The sequence below is a fragment of the Artemia franciscana genome, chromosome 17, assembly GCF_032884065.1.
Source record: "Artemia franciscana chromosome 17, ASM3288406v1, whole genome shotgun sequence".
NCBI classification, from domain to species: Eukaryota; Metazoa; Arthropoda; class Branchiopoda; order Anostraca; family Artemiidae; genus Artemia; species Artemia franciscana.
Window position 1 is genome coordinate 5,268,317 of NC_088879.1, and position 20,931 is coordinate 5,289,247.

Here is a 20,931-nt window from a genome sequence, read left to right on the forward strand (position 1 = left end):
AAGGGAAATAAACATGGAGAGAAAAAAAATAACAAAAAGAAAATAATTTTATCAAACCTTTTTTTAATTATTTACACTCAATTAAACTGGCCGTATTATAATATCAAAAAAAAACTTGAGAAAAACAATCAAAATAAGCTAAAACATACGGCGTCAACCAGTTTAAAAAGGTTTTCTTTCAAGGTGTAGCAGTCAAAATTTTGGGATGGGGCAAAAATAAAAACAAAGTTGATTTTAAATTTATAATAACAAGTGCCCAAAAATTCAAAAAAGAAAATATCGAGTTAATTTTGTTTATTTATTTTCACGGTTGTAAGTGGCAATACGGAAAAAGATTGGCTACTTCCCTGAAAATTTCATATCCTTGGAGCAACAAGACGAAAAATCTTAGAAAATGACACTATCCCGGCACGAATAGACCTAAGACTGAACCACGGGGTGCAATTTTATTTTTTTTATGCCCTTGGTGCTTTAAGGAATTTCCTTGCAGTTAAAAATACACATTTATTTTTAAGTTAACTTACTATAATTTCAGCGGAAAAAGCAGAGTGAAATCGAATCAACAGCCGATCGGTATCGGTATCAGGAATTTATCGGTAATCGGTATCAGGAATTTATTTCGATAATGACGTTCCGGTTCTTACCAAAAACAGTTATTTCCGAATTTTCTGAAATGCTTGTATTTCCTTGCTTGGTATTTCTAAGCATTAAAAAAATATTTAAAATATATTTACCAGATCCTTGTATTACAGATAATCCCCACTTCGATTTTTTTTAGATTTATGATCTCCGTCTTCCAACAAAAAGACAACTAAGGTCAGGGAAATAAAAAAAAAAAAAATCAACCTTCTTAAAACCAGGGAGAAAATAGAAATGACGGGTAAAACTTAAAAAAAAAAAAAAAAAAAAAAAAAAAAAAAAAAAAACAGCAATCGTTTTCAAAAAGATAACCCAGGTTTTTGACCCATTTTCTTGCAACAGCCAAATTCATGAAGCCATGGAGAAAACAGAAAAGTAGGGTAAAACTTAAAAAAAAAACAGCGATCATTTTCAGAAAGATAGCCCAAGTTTTTAACCCGTTTTCTTGCAACAGCCGAATGAAAACAAAAGAGATGACTCTACTCTTACATCCTTTTCTTCGATGATGTGATATCTCTTTCTTCGTCAAAATTTCGGAGGATGCTCATTTGATCACAAATTGCGAGTTCTAGTCCCTTTTTTATAATTCGGAGGTAATTGGAGACCAACCGGCCTCTCCTAAAGCTATTTTATAAATTTGGTCCTTTTGTTACCCCTTAGGTCATCTGATTGACATTTTGAAGACCTATTTTGTACTTTCTCTTTGACTGCTCAATTTTGCGTATGTTGGAATTATCCGAGGGGGAATTTCCCGGGAGAAAATTTTTAGGGGAGGGGGGTTGACGCCGGCTCCCAGTTCATACTTATGATAGTTATCCTGCATTTTCTGAAACGGCATTTATAAGCATTTAAATCAAATTTATTAAATCCCTGTAACTGAAATATTTCCCTGCTTCTATTTATTTTCGGTTTATAATCTCTGTTTTCCCGCAGCACGACAACTAAGGCCGAGAAAAAAAAAGAAAAAAAATGGCGAACTTTATGAAACCATGGAGAAAATAGAAAAGTAAGCCAAAACCTAAAACAAATGCAACAATCATTTTTCAGAAACACAACTCAAGTTTTTAACCCGCTTACTCGCAAAAACCGAATTAAGACCAAAGAGAAAACAGAAAACTAAAACCGAAAAAAAGGAGCTATTACTTGTAAAAAAAGTTTTCACTATTTTTTTCAAGCCCCTGACTACTTTCTATGCTAAAGGGCCGAACATGCGTAACTTTTTTCAACGTCGATTTCAGCAGCTCATCGGGCAAACGATACCGATTCAAAAACAGTACCATTTGCGCGAGATTTTCAGAACTGAACATCCTGGACAAACAATAGTCAACTGCAGTTTATCAATAGTTGCATGATCTTTTTTTTAGATTTTTTTTTTATTTTTTATAGGACAAGCAAGCAATAAAAAAAAGAAGAGTTAATTGTTCTCTTTTTTTTAGTGTTTTCTTTGGTTGTTTTTGTTGTTGTTTGTTTCCTTGAATAACCCGTTATTAAATGAAATTAAATGATGTCAACTTAGTTATTTTAATTTTCCTGCTGAAGAGAGGGGGCCTTTGAGGACTTAAACAGCTCAGGAAAGACATTTTTTTTATTATGATCGCGACGAAACTTGGGGCCGTTTTTGTAAATCGGTAACGGAAACCATTGATTTTTCATGCTCAAATCGCTGCCATTTTCTTTGCATTTCGGTGCCGAAAAAGGTTTCGTGTGCCCAGCCCTTAACGGTTGAAATAGAAAGCGAAAAGAAACCTTTTAAAAGCCTGGCGGTAAAAATTGGCCATAGTGTGGACGTATAGATATGCTTTCTCTTGGATTCTTACGATAAACTCTGAAGACTTGCCAGGGTCAAGCAGATGAGACTGAGGATGTGAAAATCCATACAAGGGCGACAGAGGTTCAGAACCTGCTTTATCTGAAATAGAACAGTTTCATTTAACATTGAAATAAAAAAGCTGGATCAACCGATTAGAAGGCAAACAGAAAGAGAGAGAGAGAGAGAGAGAGAGAGAGAGAGAGAGAGAGAGAGAGAGAGAGAGAGAGAGAGAGAGAGAGAGGGAGAGAGAGAGAGAGAGAGAGAGAGAGAGAGAGAGAGAGAGAGAGAGAGAGAGAGCCTCATATGCGTAATAATAAATAAGCAAAAAAACATGAAAATGAATAGGCAAAAACAATTAGTTAATTTTGACAACGCTTTTGTCTGTAAAAATGCAAACATTATAAACTATTGATTCCCAAAGATAACTACTCTTTCAATTGAAAGTTACACCTTATTAAGCTGCTTAGCGCTATGTTTTAAATTTTTCGCCAACGTTTAGTTTTTTTAATTAAATCAGCCTTGCCACGTAAACCATGAAAATGAATAAGCAAAAATAAATAAGCAAAAAAACATGAAAATGAATAGGCTAAAACAATTAGTTAATTTTGACAACGCTTTTGTCTGTAAAAATTCAAACATTATAAACTACTGATTCCCAAAGACAACTACTCTTTCAATTGAAAGTTACACCTCATTAAGCTGCTTAGCGCTATGTTTTAAATTTTTCGCCAACGTTTAGTTTTTTTTTAATTAAATCAGCCTTGCCACGTAAACCATGAAAATGAATAAGCAAAAATAAATAAGCAAAAAAAAACATGAAAATGAATAGGCAAACACAATTAGTTAATTTTGACAACGCTTTTGTCTGTAAAAATGCAAACATTATAAACTATTGATTCCCAAAGATAACTACTCTTTCAATTGAAAGTTACACCTCATTAAGCTGCTTAGCGCTATGTTTTAAATTTTTCGTCAACGTTTAGTTTTTTTTAATTAAATCAGCCTTGCCACGTAAACCATGAAAATGAATAAGCAAAAATAAATAAGCAAAAAAAACATGAAAATGAATAGGCAAACACAATTAGTTAATTTTGACAACGCTTTTGTCTGTAAAAATGCAAACATTATAAACTATTGATTCCCAAAGATAACTACTCTTTCAATTGAAAGTTACACCTCATTAAGCTGCTTAGCGCTATGTTTTAAATTTTTCGTCAACGTTTAGTTTTTTTTAATTAAATCAGCCTTGCCACGTAAACCATGAAAATGAATAAGCAAAAAAAACATGAAAATGAATAGGCAAACACAATTAGTTAATTTTGACAACGCTTTTGTCTGTAAAAATGCAAACATTATAAACTATTGATTCCCAAAGACAACTACTCTTTCAATTGAAAGTTACACCTCATTAAGCTGCTTAGCGCTATGTTTTAAATTTTTCGTCAACGTTTAGTTTTTTTAATTAAATCAGCCTTGCCACGTAAACCATGAAAATGAATAAGCAAAAATAAATAAGCAAAAAAAACATGAAAATGAATAGGCTAAAACAATTAGTTAATTTTGACAACGCTTTTGTCTGTAAAAATTCAAACATTATAAACTACTGATTCCCAAAGACAACTACTCTTTCAATTGAAAGTTACACCTCATTAAGCTGCTTAGCGCTATGTTTTAAATTTTTCGCCAACGTTTAGTTTTTTTTTAATTAAATCAGCCTTGCCACGTAAACCATGAAAATGAATAAGCAAAAATAAATAAGCAAAAAAAACATGAAAATGAATAGGCAAACACAATTAGTTAATTTTGACAACGCTTTTGTCTGTAAAAATGCAAACATTATAAACTATTGATTCCCAAAGATAACTACTCTTTCAATTGAAAGTTACACCTCATTAAGCTGCTTAGCGCTATGTTTTAAATTTTTCGACAACGTTTAGTTTTTTTTAATTAAATCAGCCTTGCCACGTAAACCATGAAAATGAATAAGCAAAAATAAATAAGCAAAAAAAACATGAAAATGAATAGGCAAACACAATTAGTTAATTTTGACAACGCTTTTGTCTGTAAAAATGCAAACATTATAAACTATTGATTCCCAAAGACAACTACTCTTTCAATTGAAAGTTACACCTCATTAAGCTGCTTAGCGCTATGTTTTAAATTTTTCGTCAACGTTTAGTTTTTTTAATTAAATCAGCCTTGCCACGTAAACCATGAAAATGAATAAGCAAAAATAAATAAGCAAAAAAAACATGAAAATGAATAGGCTAAAACAATTAGTTAATTTTGACAACGCTTTTGTCTGTAAAAATTCAAACATTATAAACTACTGATTCCCAAAGACAACTACTCTTTCAATTGAAAGTTACACCTCATTAAGCTGCTTAGCGCTATGTTTTAAATTTTTCGTCAACGTATAGTTTTTTTTTAATTAAATCAGCCTTGCCACGTAAACCATGAAAATGAATAAGCAAAAATAAATAAGCAAAAAAAAACATGAAAATGAATAGGCAAACACAATTAGTTAATTTTGACAATACTTTTGTCTGTAAAAATTCAAACATTATAAACTACTGATTCCCAAAGACAACTACTCTTTCAATTGAAAGTTACACCTCATTAAGCTGCTTAGCGCTATGTTTTAAATTTTTCGCCAACGTTTAGTTTTTTTAATTAAATCAGCCTTGCCACGTAAACCATGAAAATGAATAAGCAAAAATAAATAAGCAAAAAAAACATGAAAATGAATAGGCAAACACAATTAGTTAATTTTGACAACGCTTTTGTCTGTAAAAATTCAATCATTATAAACTACTGATTCCCAAAGACAACTACTCTTTCAATTGAAAGTTACACCTCATTAAGCTGCTTAGCGCCATGTTTTAAATTTTTCGCCAACGTTTAGTTTTTTTAATTAAATCAGCCTTGCCACGTAAACCATGAAAATGAATAAGCAAAAATAAATAAGCAAAAAAACATGAAAATGAATAGGCAAAAACAATTAGTTAATTTTGACAACGCTTTTGTCTGTAAAAATTCAAACATTATAAACTATTGATTCCCAAAGACAACTACTCTTTCAATTGAAAGTTACACCTCATTAAGCTGCTTAGCGCTATGTTTTAAATTTTTCGCCAACGTTTAGTTTTCAAAATTAGCACCAGCTACTGAAAAAACCTGCATATGATGGACTTTTTACTAAAAAATTAGTCCCTAATGCGTCCTATATATATGGTTGACTAAATTTCCCCCTAAACAATTTAAACACTTACACTATCCTTGTTACTTTAAGATATCCATTATAGGTATGATTCTCGAAGAGGTTTAAAAAAAATAAAAAGGGAGAGGGGAATATCATAAGCAGAGCGTAAAAGGGGTATTAAACCAAACCGAGGGGTCTAAATTATACCCAAAGCGCCAGCCTTTGAATTTAATACTAGACAGCCACTAGACTGTATTTTTTTTCATAACGGAACTAATGTTTGTTTTTTTTTTATCTTACAAATTTATCTACTGTTTCAAACACTGCTTATACCACTGAAAAGAAAAAATAAAAAAAAAGGAAAAGAAAAAAAGGAGAGAGGGGAATGTCATAAGCGGAACGTAAAAGAGGTATTAAACCAAACCAAGGGGTCTAAATTATACCCCAAGCGCCAGCCTTTGAATTTAATACTAGAGAGCCACTAGACTCTTTTTTTTCATAATGGAACTACAGTATTTTTTTTTATCTTACAAATTTATCAACTGTTTCAAACACTGCTTATACCACTGAAAAGAAAAAATAGACCCCTACCTTTATATAGCAGTAGAGCAACAAATCCTGAAACACTGCCAACATTCTTGACTGAAAACTTAGTTTCAAACCAGCCATTCGCGATTTCCTCAGACATAGCCTTGGTTTCAGATTTACTAGAAGAGCAACCGATAACCCACTTTTCATTTCCAGATTCAAGTTCAAAATTTGCATCACCAGAAAAGCCAATCAAGTTCAACGTAAATTTACAGCCAATAGATGCTCTTTGCTCCGATTTAGGCTTCAAATTCAGCCGAGCCTGCTGAAGCCCAGCCTTTACAGGTTGGAATTTTATAGCCACAGACTTGGTTTCTAATGAATTTAAAGAAATAAGTGAATCACTATCACCATTTATTAAAAAGTCTTTTGATTCTTTAGTGTAGGCTGTGACAAGTAGATTTCTTTGGTTGGGGTTGCGGACGAGGAAACCTTGCTGAAGATCAGTCCCATAGTTTAAGTCCCAGAACAGGACGGATTTATTAACCTGTAAGACAGTGTTACTTATCTCCAGAGGTCTCATCTCTGTTTTATTGAAAACGGTAGATTCTGGTGCCGGTAACGAAGAAGTGGTAAGACTTGTAGACCGTGTGATTAAATGGTGGTGATTTGGTGTAACACGAGAGGAGTGCCGATTTAATGGATCTGTTTTAGGACCTTTGTTGTCCCAGCATATCGATTTTGAACTTCTTCCATCAGACAGAGACGGACCAAATTTGTCACTTGTAAAACCAGAGTCACGTGTGGCATACGCCTGACTGTGCTGGATAGAATCGATACCCCTTGGATGCTCCTTTCTATCTTTGGATTCAGCTTTATTGCCCTCATCTCCAGTCTTTCCAGATATATGTTTCTTAACTCTTTTCATTAATTCTAGGGTGTCCGCATTAGTTGTGTTGGCATACAGCTTTTTAAAATCATCAGCATTCCAACTTCCACATCTTTCACTACAACTTCCTTCAATATTAGAGGAGGTTTGTGGCTCATCAGAATTTTCCTCTGTAGCCTCACTAATCCTCAATGCTGCTCGATCCTGTACATACTGTGATGTAAGTACACTCTTAGTTATTTCAAGCATTGAAAATCCGGACATACTATTCCTCGGAAGACTCGACACAGAAAGATTCGAGAACTTCCTTGTTGTTTTATTATCTTTTCTTGCTGTGGACGTTGATATAACTCCTTTCTTAATATTTTTCGGTGATTGAGGAACGCAGTTTTTTTTAGTAGTACACGTTGTTATAGCATCTACTGTAGAACAATCATTACTGCACTCATGTTGAAATATCTCATAGGCTGTTTTTGTCCCATACACGCTAGTTGTTTGAACTTGTTTGCTACATTTGTCTGCAACAAGCAATCTACTCGGCAGTGAGTGTAGCAGCTGGTTGTCTCCTCTTTTGGAGGATGGAGCATGCTCTTCAGCTGCTGATGATTCAGCACCTGCTTTGTTGCTAATGATGTTTTCATCAGTGTTTAACCTAAGCCCATCATCCCTTTTACTGGAATCAACTCCTTCGCCCTCTGCTCTTAGTATAGGAATTGTTTGAGTCGGGCACGGCATTCGCTCTTCCAAGGAACTTGTCAAAACCTTTATCTCACAGTTATCTTCGATATTCCTAGACAAGCTACTACCCTTAAAGAATGATTTTGTAAAATCAAAAGTGGGAATTGAACTCGTTCGGCTCAAATCAGAATTTGGTGACCCGTACATGTTTTCAGAATCAACGAACGATGGAGCAGCAACATTACTCAGGTTAATATCAGACGTTATATCATATTTCGACAAACCTTCATCTGGAATTTCACTAAATTGTCCAGTTAATTCAAGAGGACGTGAACCTTCAACACCAGTACTATTTGTCTCACTGCTTCTACTTTCTGCCCGACTGTCACAGCTGATACCACAATCTGCTCTGAAATAGATACTTGGGAGTTCTGAGTGCGTTATCAAAATGTCTCGTTTAGCTGGAGCGACACAATTTGTCTCATCTACAACAGGGATTACAGGAGGTTTTACAGCATCTTGGTCAGCAATGGTACGCGTAAGTGACACTAAGCTCTTTCTGCATTTGAGACGTTCAGGACTTTCTATGTTAGAGACGTAGCCTCTAATTGAATTTGAGGTAGATGGACCTTCTTCTGGAAGCTCTTCAGTTTTTAGACCTTAAAGACAATAAATTTAGACAAAAAGAGAGGGGTTAAAGTGGACCTGAAAGAAATCACTAATACTTCAGGGATCTAACAAGCATCGAATACGATTTCAAGACACTAGCAATAAAAGAAGCATAATAGGGCTCAGTTGCGTTAAGAAAAAAATTATCTAATATATTTTTTATACAATCTTATTTTAAAAAAAAAGCAGAAAATGAAGAGAAAAATATAAAGAAGAATTACTAGAAAAAAAGAAAAACATTTTCGGTAATACCAAGTAAAAACAAATCAATACAATTACATCAATACAAGAAATTCAGCCTAGGGCACTGCTATGAAAGAAGTTGCATTAGAGATATACTTCTATAATAATCTCAGAGAATTAGAATATTGCAATAGCATTCCCAGTTTACAGATATCTAGTATTTCCAGCGAGGGCATCCGCTTTTTCGAAATAGACTATTACGTAAACTTCACAAAATAGAAGTTTTTCTTTCTGGCAAGCATATTCTCTCTATGAAAGTTTTAATAAATAAAACCGTTCCTATTCTCGCAGTTTTCGCCTCTTTCAAATTATATAAATTAAAAAATAAAAACTTTTCCTGCAAAGAATCTATTCAAAGAAAAGTTAAGAGCTACATTACACCTAAGAAGAGCAAAAAGAAAGTCAAACAATAATTCAAGCATACAACGAACATAATTCGCAATCAATAAATGAAACCAAAAACGAACAGGAAATACAATAAACAGTCATGTCAAAGCTACGACAACAGAAACTACCATAAACTTGAATAGATCTAACACAATAACATTGGTTATAACAGAAAATTGCCAAGTCAACCTTAAAACGAGCAAAAAATACCATAAAGAGGAGTTCGGCTAACGTCCTCTATACCCTCTAACAACAATAACGTCATTTACGCTTTACTGTAAACAATTTTATTTCAAGCTGTATGTTTCTATTTGTCATGACATCAACAAAATAGAAAGAAGATCAGAATAATAGCCAAGAACGAGCCACTGAAACGATATATAATATCGTTAATATCGATTAATAGCGATATAATATCGTTAATATCGATATATAAACGATATAATAATAGCCACTGAAACGAGTTAAAGAAAAGTAGATCGTCACAGCAAGTTGGGATTTACTTAGGTCCCTAACATTCTCGTTGGACGTTTCGGGGCCACTCCACCAGCTAGCTCATGTATAAGAGCTCGGTATGTTATTCTATCAGGTGATGTACGGGATAACGGGGCTAACTTAACATTGTAACTTAATATTGTCGTGGACAAAAGCCATGCAGAGATCCTTCAAGTGTAATTCTCGGGAGGCGGCTTGGCTCCATGCGTTTGACTCGACCGAACCAGCGCAGTTGCTATTTCTTGTTGTTACTGAGAAGGGTTTCAGTCGACTGGAGCCTATGGCGTACTTCCATATTTGTGATGTGATCGGTGTGATTAATTCTAGCGATGCAACGGAAGCATCTCATCTCGAAAGCTATAAGTTTTCTTCGTTTTCGGTTTTCAGTGTCCATGTTTCGCATCCATACATAACTGGGAACTACTAAACCGTTGAATAGACGCGTTTTCAGTCTGCTCGATAGATAGTTGCTTTCGAATTCTTCGTTTTCGGTTTTCAGTGTCGATGTTTCGCATCCATACATAACTGGGAACTACTAAACCGTTGAATAGACGCGTTTTCAGTCTGCTCGATAGATAGTTGCTTTCGAATTCTTCGTTTTCGGTTTTCAGTGTCGATGTTTCGCATCCATACATAACTGGGAACTACTAAACCGTTGAATAGACGCGTTTTCAGTCTGCTCGATAGATAGTTGCTTTCGAATTCTTCGTTTTCGGTTTTCAGTGTCCATGTTTCGCATCCATACATAACTGAGAACTACTAAACCGTTGAATAGACGTGTTTTCAGTCTGCTCGATAGATAGTTGCTTTGGAATTCTTCGTTTTCGGTTTTCAGTGTCCATGTTTCGCATCCATACATAACTGGGAACTACTAAACCGTTGAATAGACGCGTTTTCAGTCTGCTCGATAGATAGTTGCTTTCGAATTCTTCGTTTTCGGTTTTCAGTGTCGATGTTTCGCATCCATACATAACTGGGAACTACTAAACCGTTGAATAGACGCGTTTTCAGTCTGCTCGATAGATAGTTGCTTTCGAATTCTTCGTTTTCGGTTTTCAGTGTCGATGTTTCGCATCCATACATAACTGGGAACTACTAAACCGTTGAATAGACGCGTTTTCAGTCTGCTCGATAGATAGTTGCTTTCGAATTCTTCGTTTTCGGTTTTCAGTGTCGATGTTTCGCATCCATACATAACTGAGAACTACTAAACCGTTGAATAGACGTGTTTTCAGTCTGCTCGATAGATAGTTGCTTTGGAATTCTTCGTTTTCGGTTTTCAGTGTCGATGTTCCGCATCCATACATAACTGGGAACTACTAAACCGTTGAATAGACGTGTTTTCAGTCTGCTCGATAGATAGTTGCTTTGGAATTCTTCGTTTTCGGTTTTCAGTGTCCATGTTTCACATCCATACATAACTGGGAACTACTAAACCGTTGAATAGACGCGTTTTCAGTCTGCTCGATAGATAGTTGCTTTCGAATTCTTCGTTTTCGGTTTTCAGTGTCGATGTTTCGCATCCATACATAACTGGGAACTACTAAACCGTTGAATAGACGCGTTTTCAGTCTGCTCGATAGATAGTTGCTTTCGAATTCTTCGTTTTCGGTTTTCAGTGTCGACGTTTCGCATCCATACATAACTGAGAACTACTAAACCGTTGAATAGACGTGTTTTCAGTCTGCTCGATAGATAGTTGCTTTGGAATTCTTCGTTTTCGGTTTTCAGTGTCGATGTTCCGCATCCATACATAACTGGGAACTACTAAACCGTTGAATAGACGTGTTTTCAGTCTGCTCGATAGATAGTTGCTTTGGAATTCTTCGTTTTCGGTTTTCAGTGTCCATGTTTCACATCCATACATAACTGGGAACTACTAAACCGTTGAATAGACGTGTTTTCAGTCTGCTCGATAGATAGTTGCTTTCGAATTCTTCGTTTTCGGTTTTCAGTGTCGATGTTTCGCATCCATACATAACTGGGAACTACTAAACCGTTGAATAGACGCGTTTTCAGTCTGCTCGATAGATAGTTGCTTTCGAATTCTTCGTTTTCGGTTTTCAGTGTCGATGTTTCGCATCCATACATAACTGAGAACTACTAAACCGTTGAATAGACGTGTTTTCAGTCTGCTCGATAGATAGTTGCTTTCGAATTCTTCGTTTTCGGTTTTCAGTGTCCATGTTTCGCATCCATACATAACTGGGAACTACTAAACCGTTGAATAGACGCGTTTTCAGTCTGCTCGATAGATAGTTGCTTTCGAAGCGAAAAAGTTTAAAATGTATATTGTTTTCAGTAATGCGTAAATGACGTTTCCGTCTTTAGAAGGCATAAGAAGTACTGGCCAAACTTCTGTTTGTGGTAGGTTCACTTGGTATTAGGTTTTACTTGATTTTTATGGTAATTTCTATTCGTTTTGGGTTTCTTTGATTTACTAATAGAGATTTATGTTCGTTTTAGGCTTAAGTTAGCTCGTTACTTTTCTTTGGACAACTTCTTTTGTGGAATTGTTTTTAAAATTAATTTTGTTTGTTTGTAACTGACAGAGTTTTTTATTGGTTAATAAAAGGAATATATATAAAGGTTTTCTCGGTAACTCAAGATTTGGCCGCTGTTTAAATTTGGGCAAAATTTTGCAACGAATTTTAATAATATTTTTATTATAGAGTTCGGATGGAAGGGTAAATGATATATTATTCAAAGAAATAGATGGAGCATCTGCAGAATCTTTTGGCTTTTACGGGGCTGGAGCCATTTTAAGCACCGTCATGTTACAGTCTTGATACAACACGTAAAACTTAGATAATAGATTTAAATAAAGGAGAGAAAACTAAAAGCGACACCAAATTTCCCAGATATCTTAGAAAAACTATTTGATTTCTTTCAATTTGAGTCTGATATAGAGATATTCAGTTTTGATGAAATTTACATCATCAGGAAGCATGGATTCTGCTTTTTCTATTAATCGAACCAGAATTGTCTAATTTAAGTACAAGAAAGGCCAGTCCCTAAAAATATTTTAGCCTCCCTGCTCGAAGAACAATGAAAATCAGTTCAAAGGAATTATCGTTTGACTAATCTTGCTGCTTTGGGAATTTCTGTGCTGTCAACCACCTTAATTGACAGACTAGCCGAGAAAAGGTAACTACATTTCAGTGTCTTATAGAAGCAATCAGGTCGAAGTTAGGTCATAGTTAGGCGTCGTATATATATTTTCTTTGACGTTTTTTATTTTTTGCTTAGTATTAAGTCAACTTCGGCAAGTGAAAGACAAATACTTGTGATATTGCGAACCTTGAATAACCCTATTAATTTTGAATTACGATTCGATTTATTCAACTCGAATGGATGCTATTTTTTGATTATTACAATCATTTATATCTGCCATTAGCTGAATCACCAAGTTGTTAGTTGCTTCAATTCCAAGACAGTTGAAGTGATAAAATGGACAGAAAAAGGAACAGGAGAGGGCTCAACTTGAAGGGTGGTCAAGCCCACCGTGATGGTGTGAAGGAGAAATATATTTCCCACGGAAGACCAGCCTTACCGAACCATTTGCGAATTGCCCCTGCATCACCAAGTCTAAGGAGTAAGAAACCAGCAGAGAGTGAGGATTTCTTTGGACTGAAAATCATATCGAATCAGGGATAAACCTGGATTGCAAGAAGCTGAGGCGTTCCCACTGGCTTGTGGATATTCCATATCTCTTCAAGAATTATGAGACAAAGGTCATCCGACACATGTAAGTTTATAGTCTAACTTTCGGGCTTCCTGATGGGCAAAAAAGGCCTTTAGTCAAGTTTTGATCGCAAGTTAACAAAATGTGGCTTTCCATATCTACAAACCATCTATTAACAATTGATAAGTTTAAGCCATTTTTTTTTATTGTGGATTTACAATATAATGAGCATATACAAATAGAAGTTTGAGTTTCATCTAATCCGTACATTTTTTTGGAACCTGGAACATTTTTTGCACATTTTGTACTCGGCTTTTAAGTATTAATGACTGTTTTGGCGTTTTAAGGCTGTCCTATTTGGCGTTTTATGGACATTATGGAAAGTTAGTCAAGCAATTGAAACACGAATTTGCACTTTTTATTGCACCTTAATTGTTTTTATTGCACCATAAATTGGTAATATGCATATTTTATGGTAATATTAAGAATTTTCGATATCATCTGATAAATTTTTCAGTAAAATAGGAATTGATTCAATAAAAAAAAAGAAGAAAGACAAGACATTTGTATTTTGAATAGCATTTTCGCGCAGTTGTATTGCTAAACTTCTATTTGCATATGCTCATTATATTGTAAATTCGCAATAAAAAAAAATCGGTTTAAAGTTATAAATTGAATATCCAGGTTTAAACTTGTATTTTCTTTAAATCTAAAACTAAAAGCTGGCCTCACTAGTAGAGGTAAAATTCTATTTTGTGAGCTTTTGGGAATTAGTTGAGCTAGGCGAATAAAACTCTCGGGAATACACACAGAGCCTTAATTATCCCACGAGAAGATATTTTGAAGCACTTTGCTCAGCCTCTTCTTCTTCCAGAGGTCACTGGACTTTGATGATCTTTAAAGATCTTTGTGTTACGAAAATGACAGCTAACGAAATAGACGTTCTGCTCAAGTGAGACACAAGCATAGTCGCTCTTTGCTCAATACTAATCTATAAGTACCCCTCACATAAATTGTACCCCTCACTTTCAAAAAGGAAAATAGGCCAACATTCATTTTACAGCAGGGTGTAGAAGCCATGGAATGACCTTCCACCTAAAACATTTCTAACAGATGACATAAATAAATTCAAAACAAGACTAGCAGAAACAAATTTTCAAAGTAAATCATTTTTAAATAATTTATAGTATTATTTGTCAGTGTTTGTTGTAGTCGTTATTTTCATCGATTTATAGGTGTGTACTATGTTGTCAGTTGTATTATGTATTATGTTGTGTATTATGTTGTCATAACTTCTATTTATTATATTTATTGCGACAAGCTTGAAAGCTTACCGTATTTGGTATTAATTAATAAATAAGGTTTTGAAGGTCTATAAATCTGTTCCTTGGAAAAATACAGACATGGCTTTAAATTTTCAAAAACTAAAGCCAATGAAAAAAGAGATTGAAAACTTAAACTAATTGCAAAGCGTTGATTTGTCAGATTTTTTTATGGGTATAAAGTCTTCTAAGCCCCCCCCCCCCAAAAAAAAAGGTAAGCATAGTGTCTTGGCAATACCTTCCCGGGATACATTTTTGGTCCTCATACACGAAGTGTTATTTTGTCTCTTGACCGAGCTCCCTTCCCTCCTGTATTCATCCCCTCGTCTTCTGGATACAAGGTCTAGGAAATAAGCCATGGAGGTAGTGCCAAAAATGGCAAATGGTTCGATGATTTCTTGTGTCCGAGGTCTCTGTTTCAAGTTTCATATAGAGGTAAGATGAAAATTTTCATGTGGGAGTTTTATTACCGTAATCTGAGAACGAAAAAGGGCCACTTGATAGGGGAATATGAGAGCCATTTGTAAACAAATCGACGGATGCGTAAAACTCCGTGTCAGTCCAAAGAAAATGAATATCAGCGTTATATACATGCACTCCATGTGGAGTGTTTACACACTCCACACATTGGAAAAGTCTCAAAGGGTGAAAATTAATGAATTAATAAACATATGTGAGTTGTGGGCCTACACGCATTCCACCCGTTGATTTCAAGCTTGCGGAAAATCCCTCCCGGATAATTCCCATCCAAAATTCCTCTGGATAATTCCAGATGTTCATTAGAAGGGGAATTGAGAATTATTCATTGGTGTCTCTACTAATACTTGTAATTAGTTGGTAACTTCCCGCTTTTTCAGTTTTCTGTTTGAGAATTAAAATATTGGATTGTCAGCAAAATTTTGGACAAAATTTGATTATTCAGTCAAAACTTTCAATCAATTGATCATCTCCCTCATCATTTTCTGAAAATTCTGAATTAAATATGGCGAAGATTTCCTGATTTACATCCTTTTGGCAACCCGTATACACAAAACCAGTTATGATTTAGTTCAAAAATTCCCTTCTCATTCACTGAAAGGTTCACTCGAACTCCCTTCGTCTTTTTGGAAAGTAGGTAAACAATGAACGAACCTAACTTAAAGCCCTTGCCCTGAGGGTTTAGGGGGGTGAAATCTCCAAAGGTATAATTACAGAACTTATGTGAATATTGTATTCACGTCTCTACTGGCAAAAAGGGGGAAAATCAAGGCATGGCATCATGAGCCTAGCCAGGAAAATATCGGGGAAAGGTTGGTATCAGTGATAAATTACTTTCAATTTCCATTCTAATGAACATCTGGAATCTTCCAGGGAGAATATGTGTGGAAATTATCCAGGAGGGATAATACGCCGGCTCCTTCACGTTATTACTATGTATTGCGTATAAATATATGTTTCTTAGCTGTTTTTTTTCATTCATATTTTCCTGTTTAGATTAAGCTAATACCGATGTCAGATGTTCTTCAAAAATTACCTGAATTACCTTTTATTTTAGTCGTTTATGCATAGTTTTCGATTACTCCCCCCCCCCCCACCCCACATATTCTTCAATTTAAATTCAATTTCTTAGATCGACTGTCCTAGAAAAAATCCACAAGAAAACGCACTCTAAAATTTGATTTTCAATGACAATTTATTTTGATGGTTTATGCATTTCTAGTGTTCCATTAACCCCCCCCCCCCTTATGTTCATCAAACATAATTGTATTTGCACCAAATTACCATAATTGTATAAATGCACCAAAACGGACAGAGGAAAGAAAAAAAGTAAATAATAAAATAAAGCTTTATCAGTCTTTATTTAGGCAGTGCAGAACTGCCTAAGACACAAAGGATTTTTCAACCAAACCCGGTTCACTAAAACATTCAGCTATTACCAAATTGGAGAAAATAATCTGTCTTACTATTAATATTCTTTAATTACTGACAGATTACTGATATTTACCTTTAGTATTAGTTTTATCCGGACTATAGACGGTATAGTCAAAAGGATTGGGTCTTTGAGACAATGGGATAGAATCATCAGTTAGGTGACCAAGGGGTGCAGACCTCTTTTGAAACCATTCACCAATGCTCGTTGAAGAACTTATTTCTTCTCTACTAGACAGTGAAGACCCTCTAAAATACAAAAAGGAAAATTTTAAGAAATGAAGTAACAATAGTAACAATTAGATATACTCAACTTTGAGAAGCATTGCAAGTTTGGACACCCGCCAAAAGAGCAAAATTTCTTTAGTAAATGTATATGCATAAAAAAGAAAAATACAAAAGCAAAGAAAAATCAACAAGGAGACTAGCTTGGCAGGGATATACACTCTCCCCCCCCCCAACAAAGCCTAAATATTCTTGAATATCTGGGAACTCCATATTTACATTACCAAATATTTTTTCTTATATTAGTGGTCCCCCACTTTTTTTAGTGTCCGGCCCCCCAAAGAAAATCTAGGATATGCCCCTGCACCTTGGTTCTTGATGATAGCCACTTCATCAACAATAAAAATCATATATTAGTCTACCCTACAACTGCTATCCCATTGTTAGCAGCATACTTTTCATAGAAAATACCCAAGCAATTATTACCAACAATTAAAAAAAAAAATAGTAGAATACCAGTAACAGAGATAAATACACAATCTATCCCCCCCCCCCTTCAGAACCGGGATAAATAGATTTCTATCATAAAAAAACTGTCAAAACATCAATGAAACTTGAATTTGGTAATGCCAGGGTACAAAAGTTGGGACATAGGCAAGATTCTATTTTAGATAGGTTTCAACTCGTTTTAGCGCATGAAAGGGTTCCAAAATAAACATACAGTTGACTCTTGACAACTTGAACCAATAAATCTTTGATATATCGGATTATTTTCAATCTCCTTGGGAAAACCATGTCTAAGTTGAAGAAAAAAACATGCATAACTTAAACAATTTTGTGGCTATATTTACCTCTGTAAGTCAAAGTGACCCGAGAATTACCTCTACAGCTCAAAATTCAGCAAATAAGTCGAAACTAGTTTTCCCTTCGCCCTCAAAAGTAAAAAAGTTTACCTCTGTATCTAGAAGGTTTTCCAGCAGACCTCTGTAATTCAAAATCCCTATGTACATTTTGCAATGAGCCAGTGACTCCCACTTGCTAAAGCATCTGTCAACATTATCACAGTATTAAGTATTATACTTTATTCAGAGTGTATGTTGTTTGCATTGATAGTGTGGTGATTAAGTGTACAAAATTTGAGTGAAAATAAGTGCTATAAGACAAGTAAAAACATTAATGGTAAGTCAGAATTTGGAAATAATTAAGATGGTGCATGAAGGAAGAAATGTAAAGGAAGAAAGACACAGCTGCTATGTACAACATAAACACTTTCAGTTTTTACAAAAACACAGACAGAAATCTAAAGCAAATCCATGATGGTAACAATAAATTGAAGAGGAAGATACCTGTTATGTTTCTTGATGTTAAAGAGTGTATGACTAAATGATGCAAACAATGTAGGGAAAAACATTCTTTTTGAGGGCCCAATTATTAGCAAAAAGGGTGAACTATGCCAAATCTCTAGGGCATGATAATTTTAAGTCTTGTAACGGTTCTCAATAGTTTTAAAAAGAGGCACAATATTATGCTATGTTTAAGAAAGTTTATGGTGAGAGTGGGTCTGTGGACAGTAATTTTTTGTGATGAGTGGAAGGGTTTGAAAATATTTTTAATGTTGATGAAATAGCTTTGTACTTCAACTGCCTCCCTGATACTACCTATCAATTTAAAGAGTAAAAATGTCATTGTGGTAAACACAGCAAAGAAAGACTTACATTTGTACCAGCAACTAGTATAACGGGATCAACCAAATTAAAGTCCTCTGTTGTTGGTAAAAAAAAAAAAAAAAAAAAAAAAAAAAAAAAAAAAAAAAAAAAAACTTGATGCTTTAAAGGAGTAAAGTCTTTGCCTGTTGCATACATGCAAAATAAAAGGGGGTGGATGAATACTGAGGTATTTTCTTCATGTTTGTCTGAATTCCATTAAAAGTATGGGCAAAAAAAAACCAAAATCATTTTATTTGTGGACAACTGCACAGCACATTCCCATTCCATCTCTCTCTAAAATTTGATAGTGTAAATTCTTTGCCAGGAAACACAAAATCTAAATTACAACCACTAGATCCAGCAGCAACAACAAACTCCAAGATACTCTACAAACTTGAAGTGGTCAGAAAATCAATTGTTGGAATGGCAAAACAGTAGCTATCTGCTTTAAGTTGTGGACATTTGAACTGTCAGAAAATCAAGCTGAAAAAGAAAATGTGCCACAAGTGGAAAAATAACTATAAGTGGAACTTGAAATGAAGCAACCAAACATTAGCATCAAGACTGAGTGGAATGAAAATGCAGCTGTCATCAGACAAGATACCAACACTTGAAGAATTTACACTTAGTAACAAGAAGGTAGCAGCAACTGGTACATTAACTGATAAAGAAATTGCGGAGTTTCTAATTATCAAGAAGGATTCTCCTTCTGACAACAAAAACAAGGAAGAGATTCCAACAGACATTAAACCTGTTTTTAGAAGAAAAAAATTATAATGCGCCTGATCAGTCATCAGTCATGTCAATCAGAAATATAATTAACAGATGTAATGCCAATAGTCTTAAGCAGAAGAAGACTATAGACTTTTTACAAAGCAAGGGTATTATACAAACTGTACTTTTTAGTGTGTTTGCACACATTGCTTTCAATTGTTATACTTATTTTTTTTATTAATACAGTAAATAGCTTGATTTAATTTTGATAGAGTAAAAAGTTTATCTTAACATTGTAGTGGCAGTAGTTATAAAGTTAGTGATTTTTCACCACTGTAACTCAAGTTTTCGTTTGGTTTACCTCTATAGCTTGTTACCTGTATAAATTAAAATTTTATTTAGAATGACCTCTATAACTTGAACTATGCCTAGTCTATGAATTTCGAGTTGGCAAAAGACAACTGTATTAGAATCTATTTGTCAGACAGTTTTGCTGATACTGTACAATAATTAGAATATATACTTCACTATCTTGGGACTCCCAGAATATATCTACAAGAAGTAATATAAGGTTCCAATAATCTAAAATTTCAACTTCTTTTATGCTTACTTTCAAATAAACAAAAAACAATTTTTTCAAATAAAATTAAGGAACAAATTAAAACTTAAACAAACTGAAATTATTCTACATATGAGGAAGGCTGTCCTCTCCTCAATCCCTGCTGTTTATAGTAAAGCTTTACAGTACTTAGAAAACATTCAAGCTTCAGTAGAAAGTTGGTTTCTGAAAGCCATCTGAATCAAAACTTTAGTTAAAGACTGGAGAGTTGATGTGAAGGCAGTCTCCTTAAAATATGGGCAAAGTTTAAATGTTGCTCCTTACTTTATTTGGAAAAATTTGTCTTTTTTTTATTTCTGTTCATTTTTCAAACATGCCCAAGCCTATCCAGGGCATTATGAGGTGGGGGTTACTACCCTTATGAACCCTGCTGCTTGCTGTTAAATTGTATAGATCAATACTTAATTGGTATCATTCAAGATTGACAGCATAAAGTTTGGCAGGGGATTAACACAATTTCCCTGGCTAGTTTCTTTTATGCAGCTACAGCTGACTAAAGAGTGACTAAAGATTACAAATTCTCTCAAACCTTCAAAGTCAGGATTGAGCAAAGTTGTGAGGCTTACAACACTTTCTTCTGGCCACTTTAGTTGTTTAACCCTCTTTCTAACAGTTTTAGCTTTATACAAGATACCCTATCCATGTTCTTCAAAGTTCTCAGTGTCCTTTAGAAGAGGAATGTACAGAGATATGTTCTTGCTGTGGCATATATTAGGATTTGAACTAATTCCTGAAAAATTCATTCACCTACATCAACTGCTTTTCCAAGATGGCAAAAAAACTCCTCAGTAAGAACTTTACAAGATTCTTGAGGTAGCTTAAAACAACCAAACAGAAAAATTCTTCATGATGGGCTTTTGACTGTTTAGATTTGCTTAAATTTACTCAAAAAAGGCACTTAACTTTAGCAAACTTTGATAAACATTATGCTCTAAAAAGCAAAACTTTCAGCATCTGTGGTATAATGAAGTAAAGGAAAGTGGTTTGAGCTTTGTATCTCAAACCACAACAAAATTGACAAAACTGTCTTAAACATTAAAAAAACCACTGCATTACTACTTAAGCTATTAGAATTACATTTTTCAAAACCTAGTCAAAGAAAAGAATGGTAGACTAAAATCAAAATTAAGAAAAAAATAGGCTGGTTAGGTTACTTATATTGCAGAAATCAGAATGAAAACAGAGAAATATGGCATTCAATTCACTATTCAG

At 34.5% G+C, this 20,931-nt stretch overlaps 1 protein-coding gene across 1 annotated transcript in view; it reads right to left on the reverse strand.

The window, feature by feature from the left end:
• The window catches only part of LOC136037728 (uncharacterized), a gene marked incomplete in the record, with an annotated part of 37,850 nt that overhangs the window by 14,337 nt on the left and 2,582 nt on the right, over nt 1–20,931 (reverse strand). The window contains 3 exon segments of the mRNA XM_065720502.1: nt 2,386–2,548; nt 6,243–8,405; nt 16,532–16,704. Of these exon segments, the coding sequence (XP_065576574.1) occupies nt 2,386–2,548; nt 6,243–8,405; nt 16,532–16,704 (2,499 nt within the window).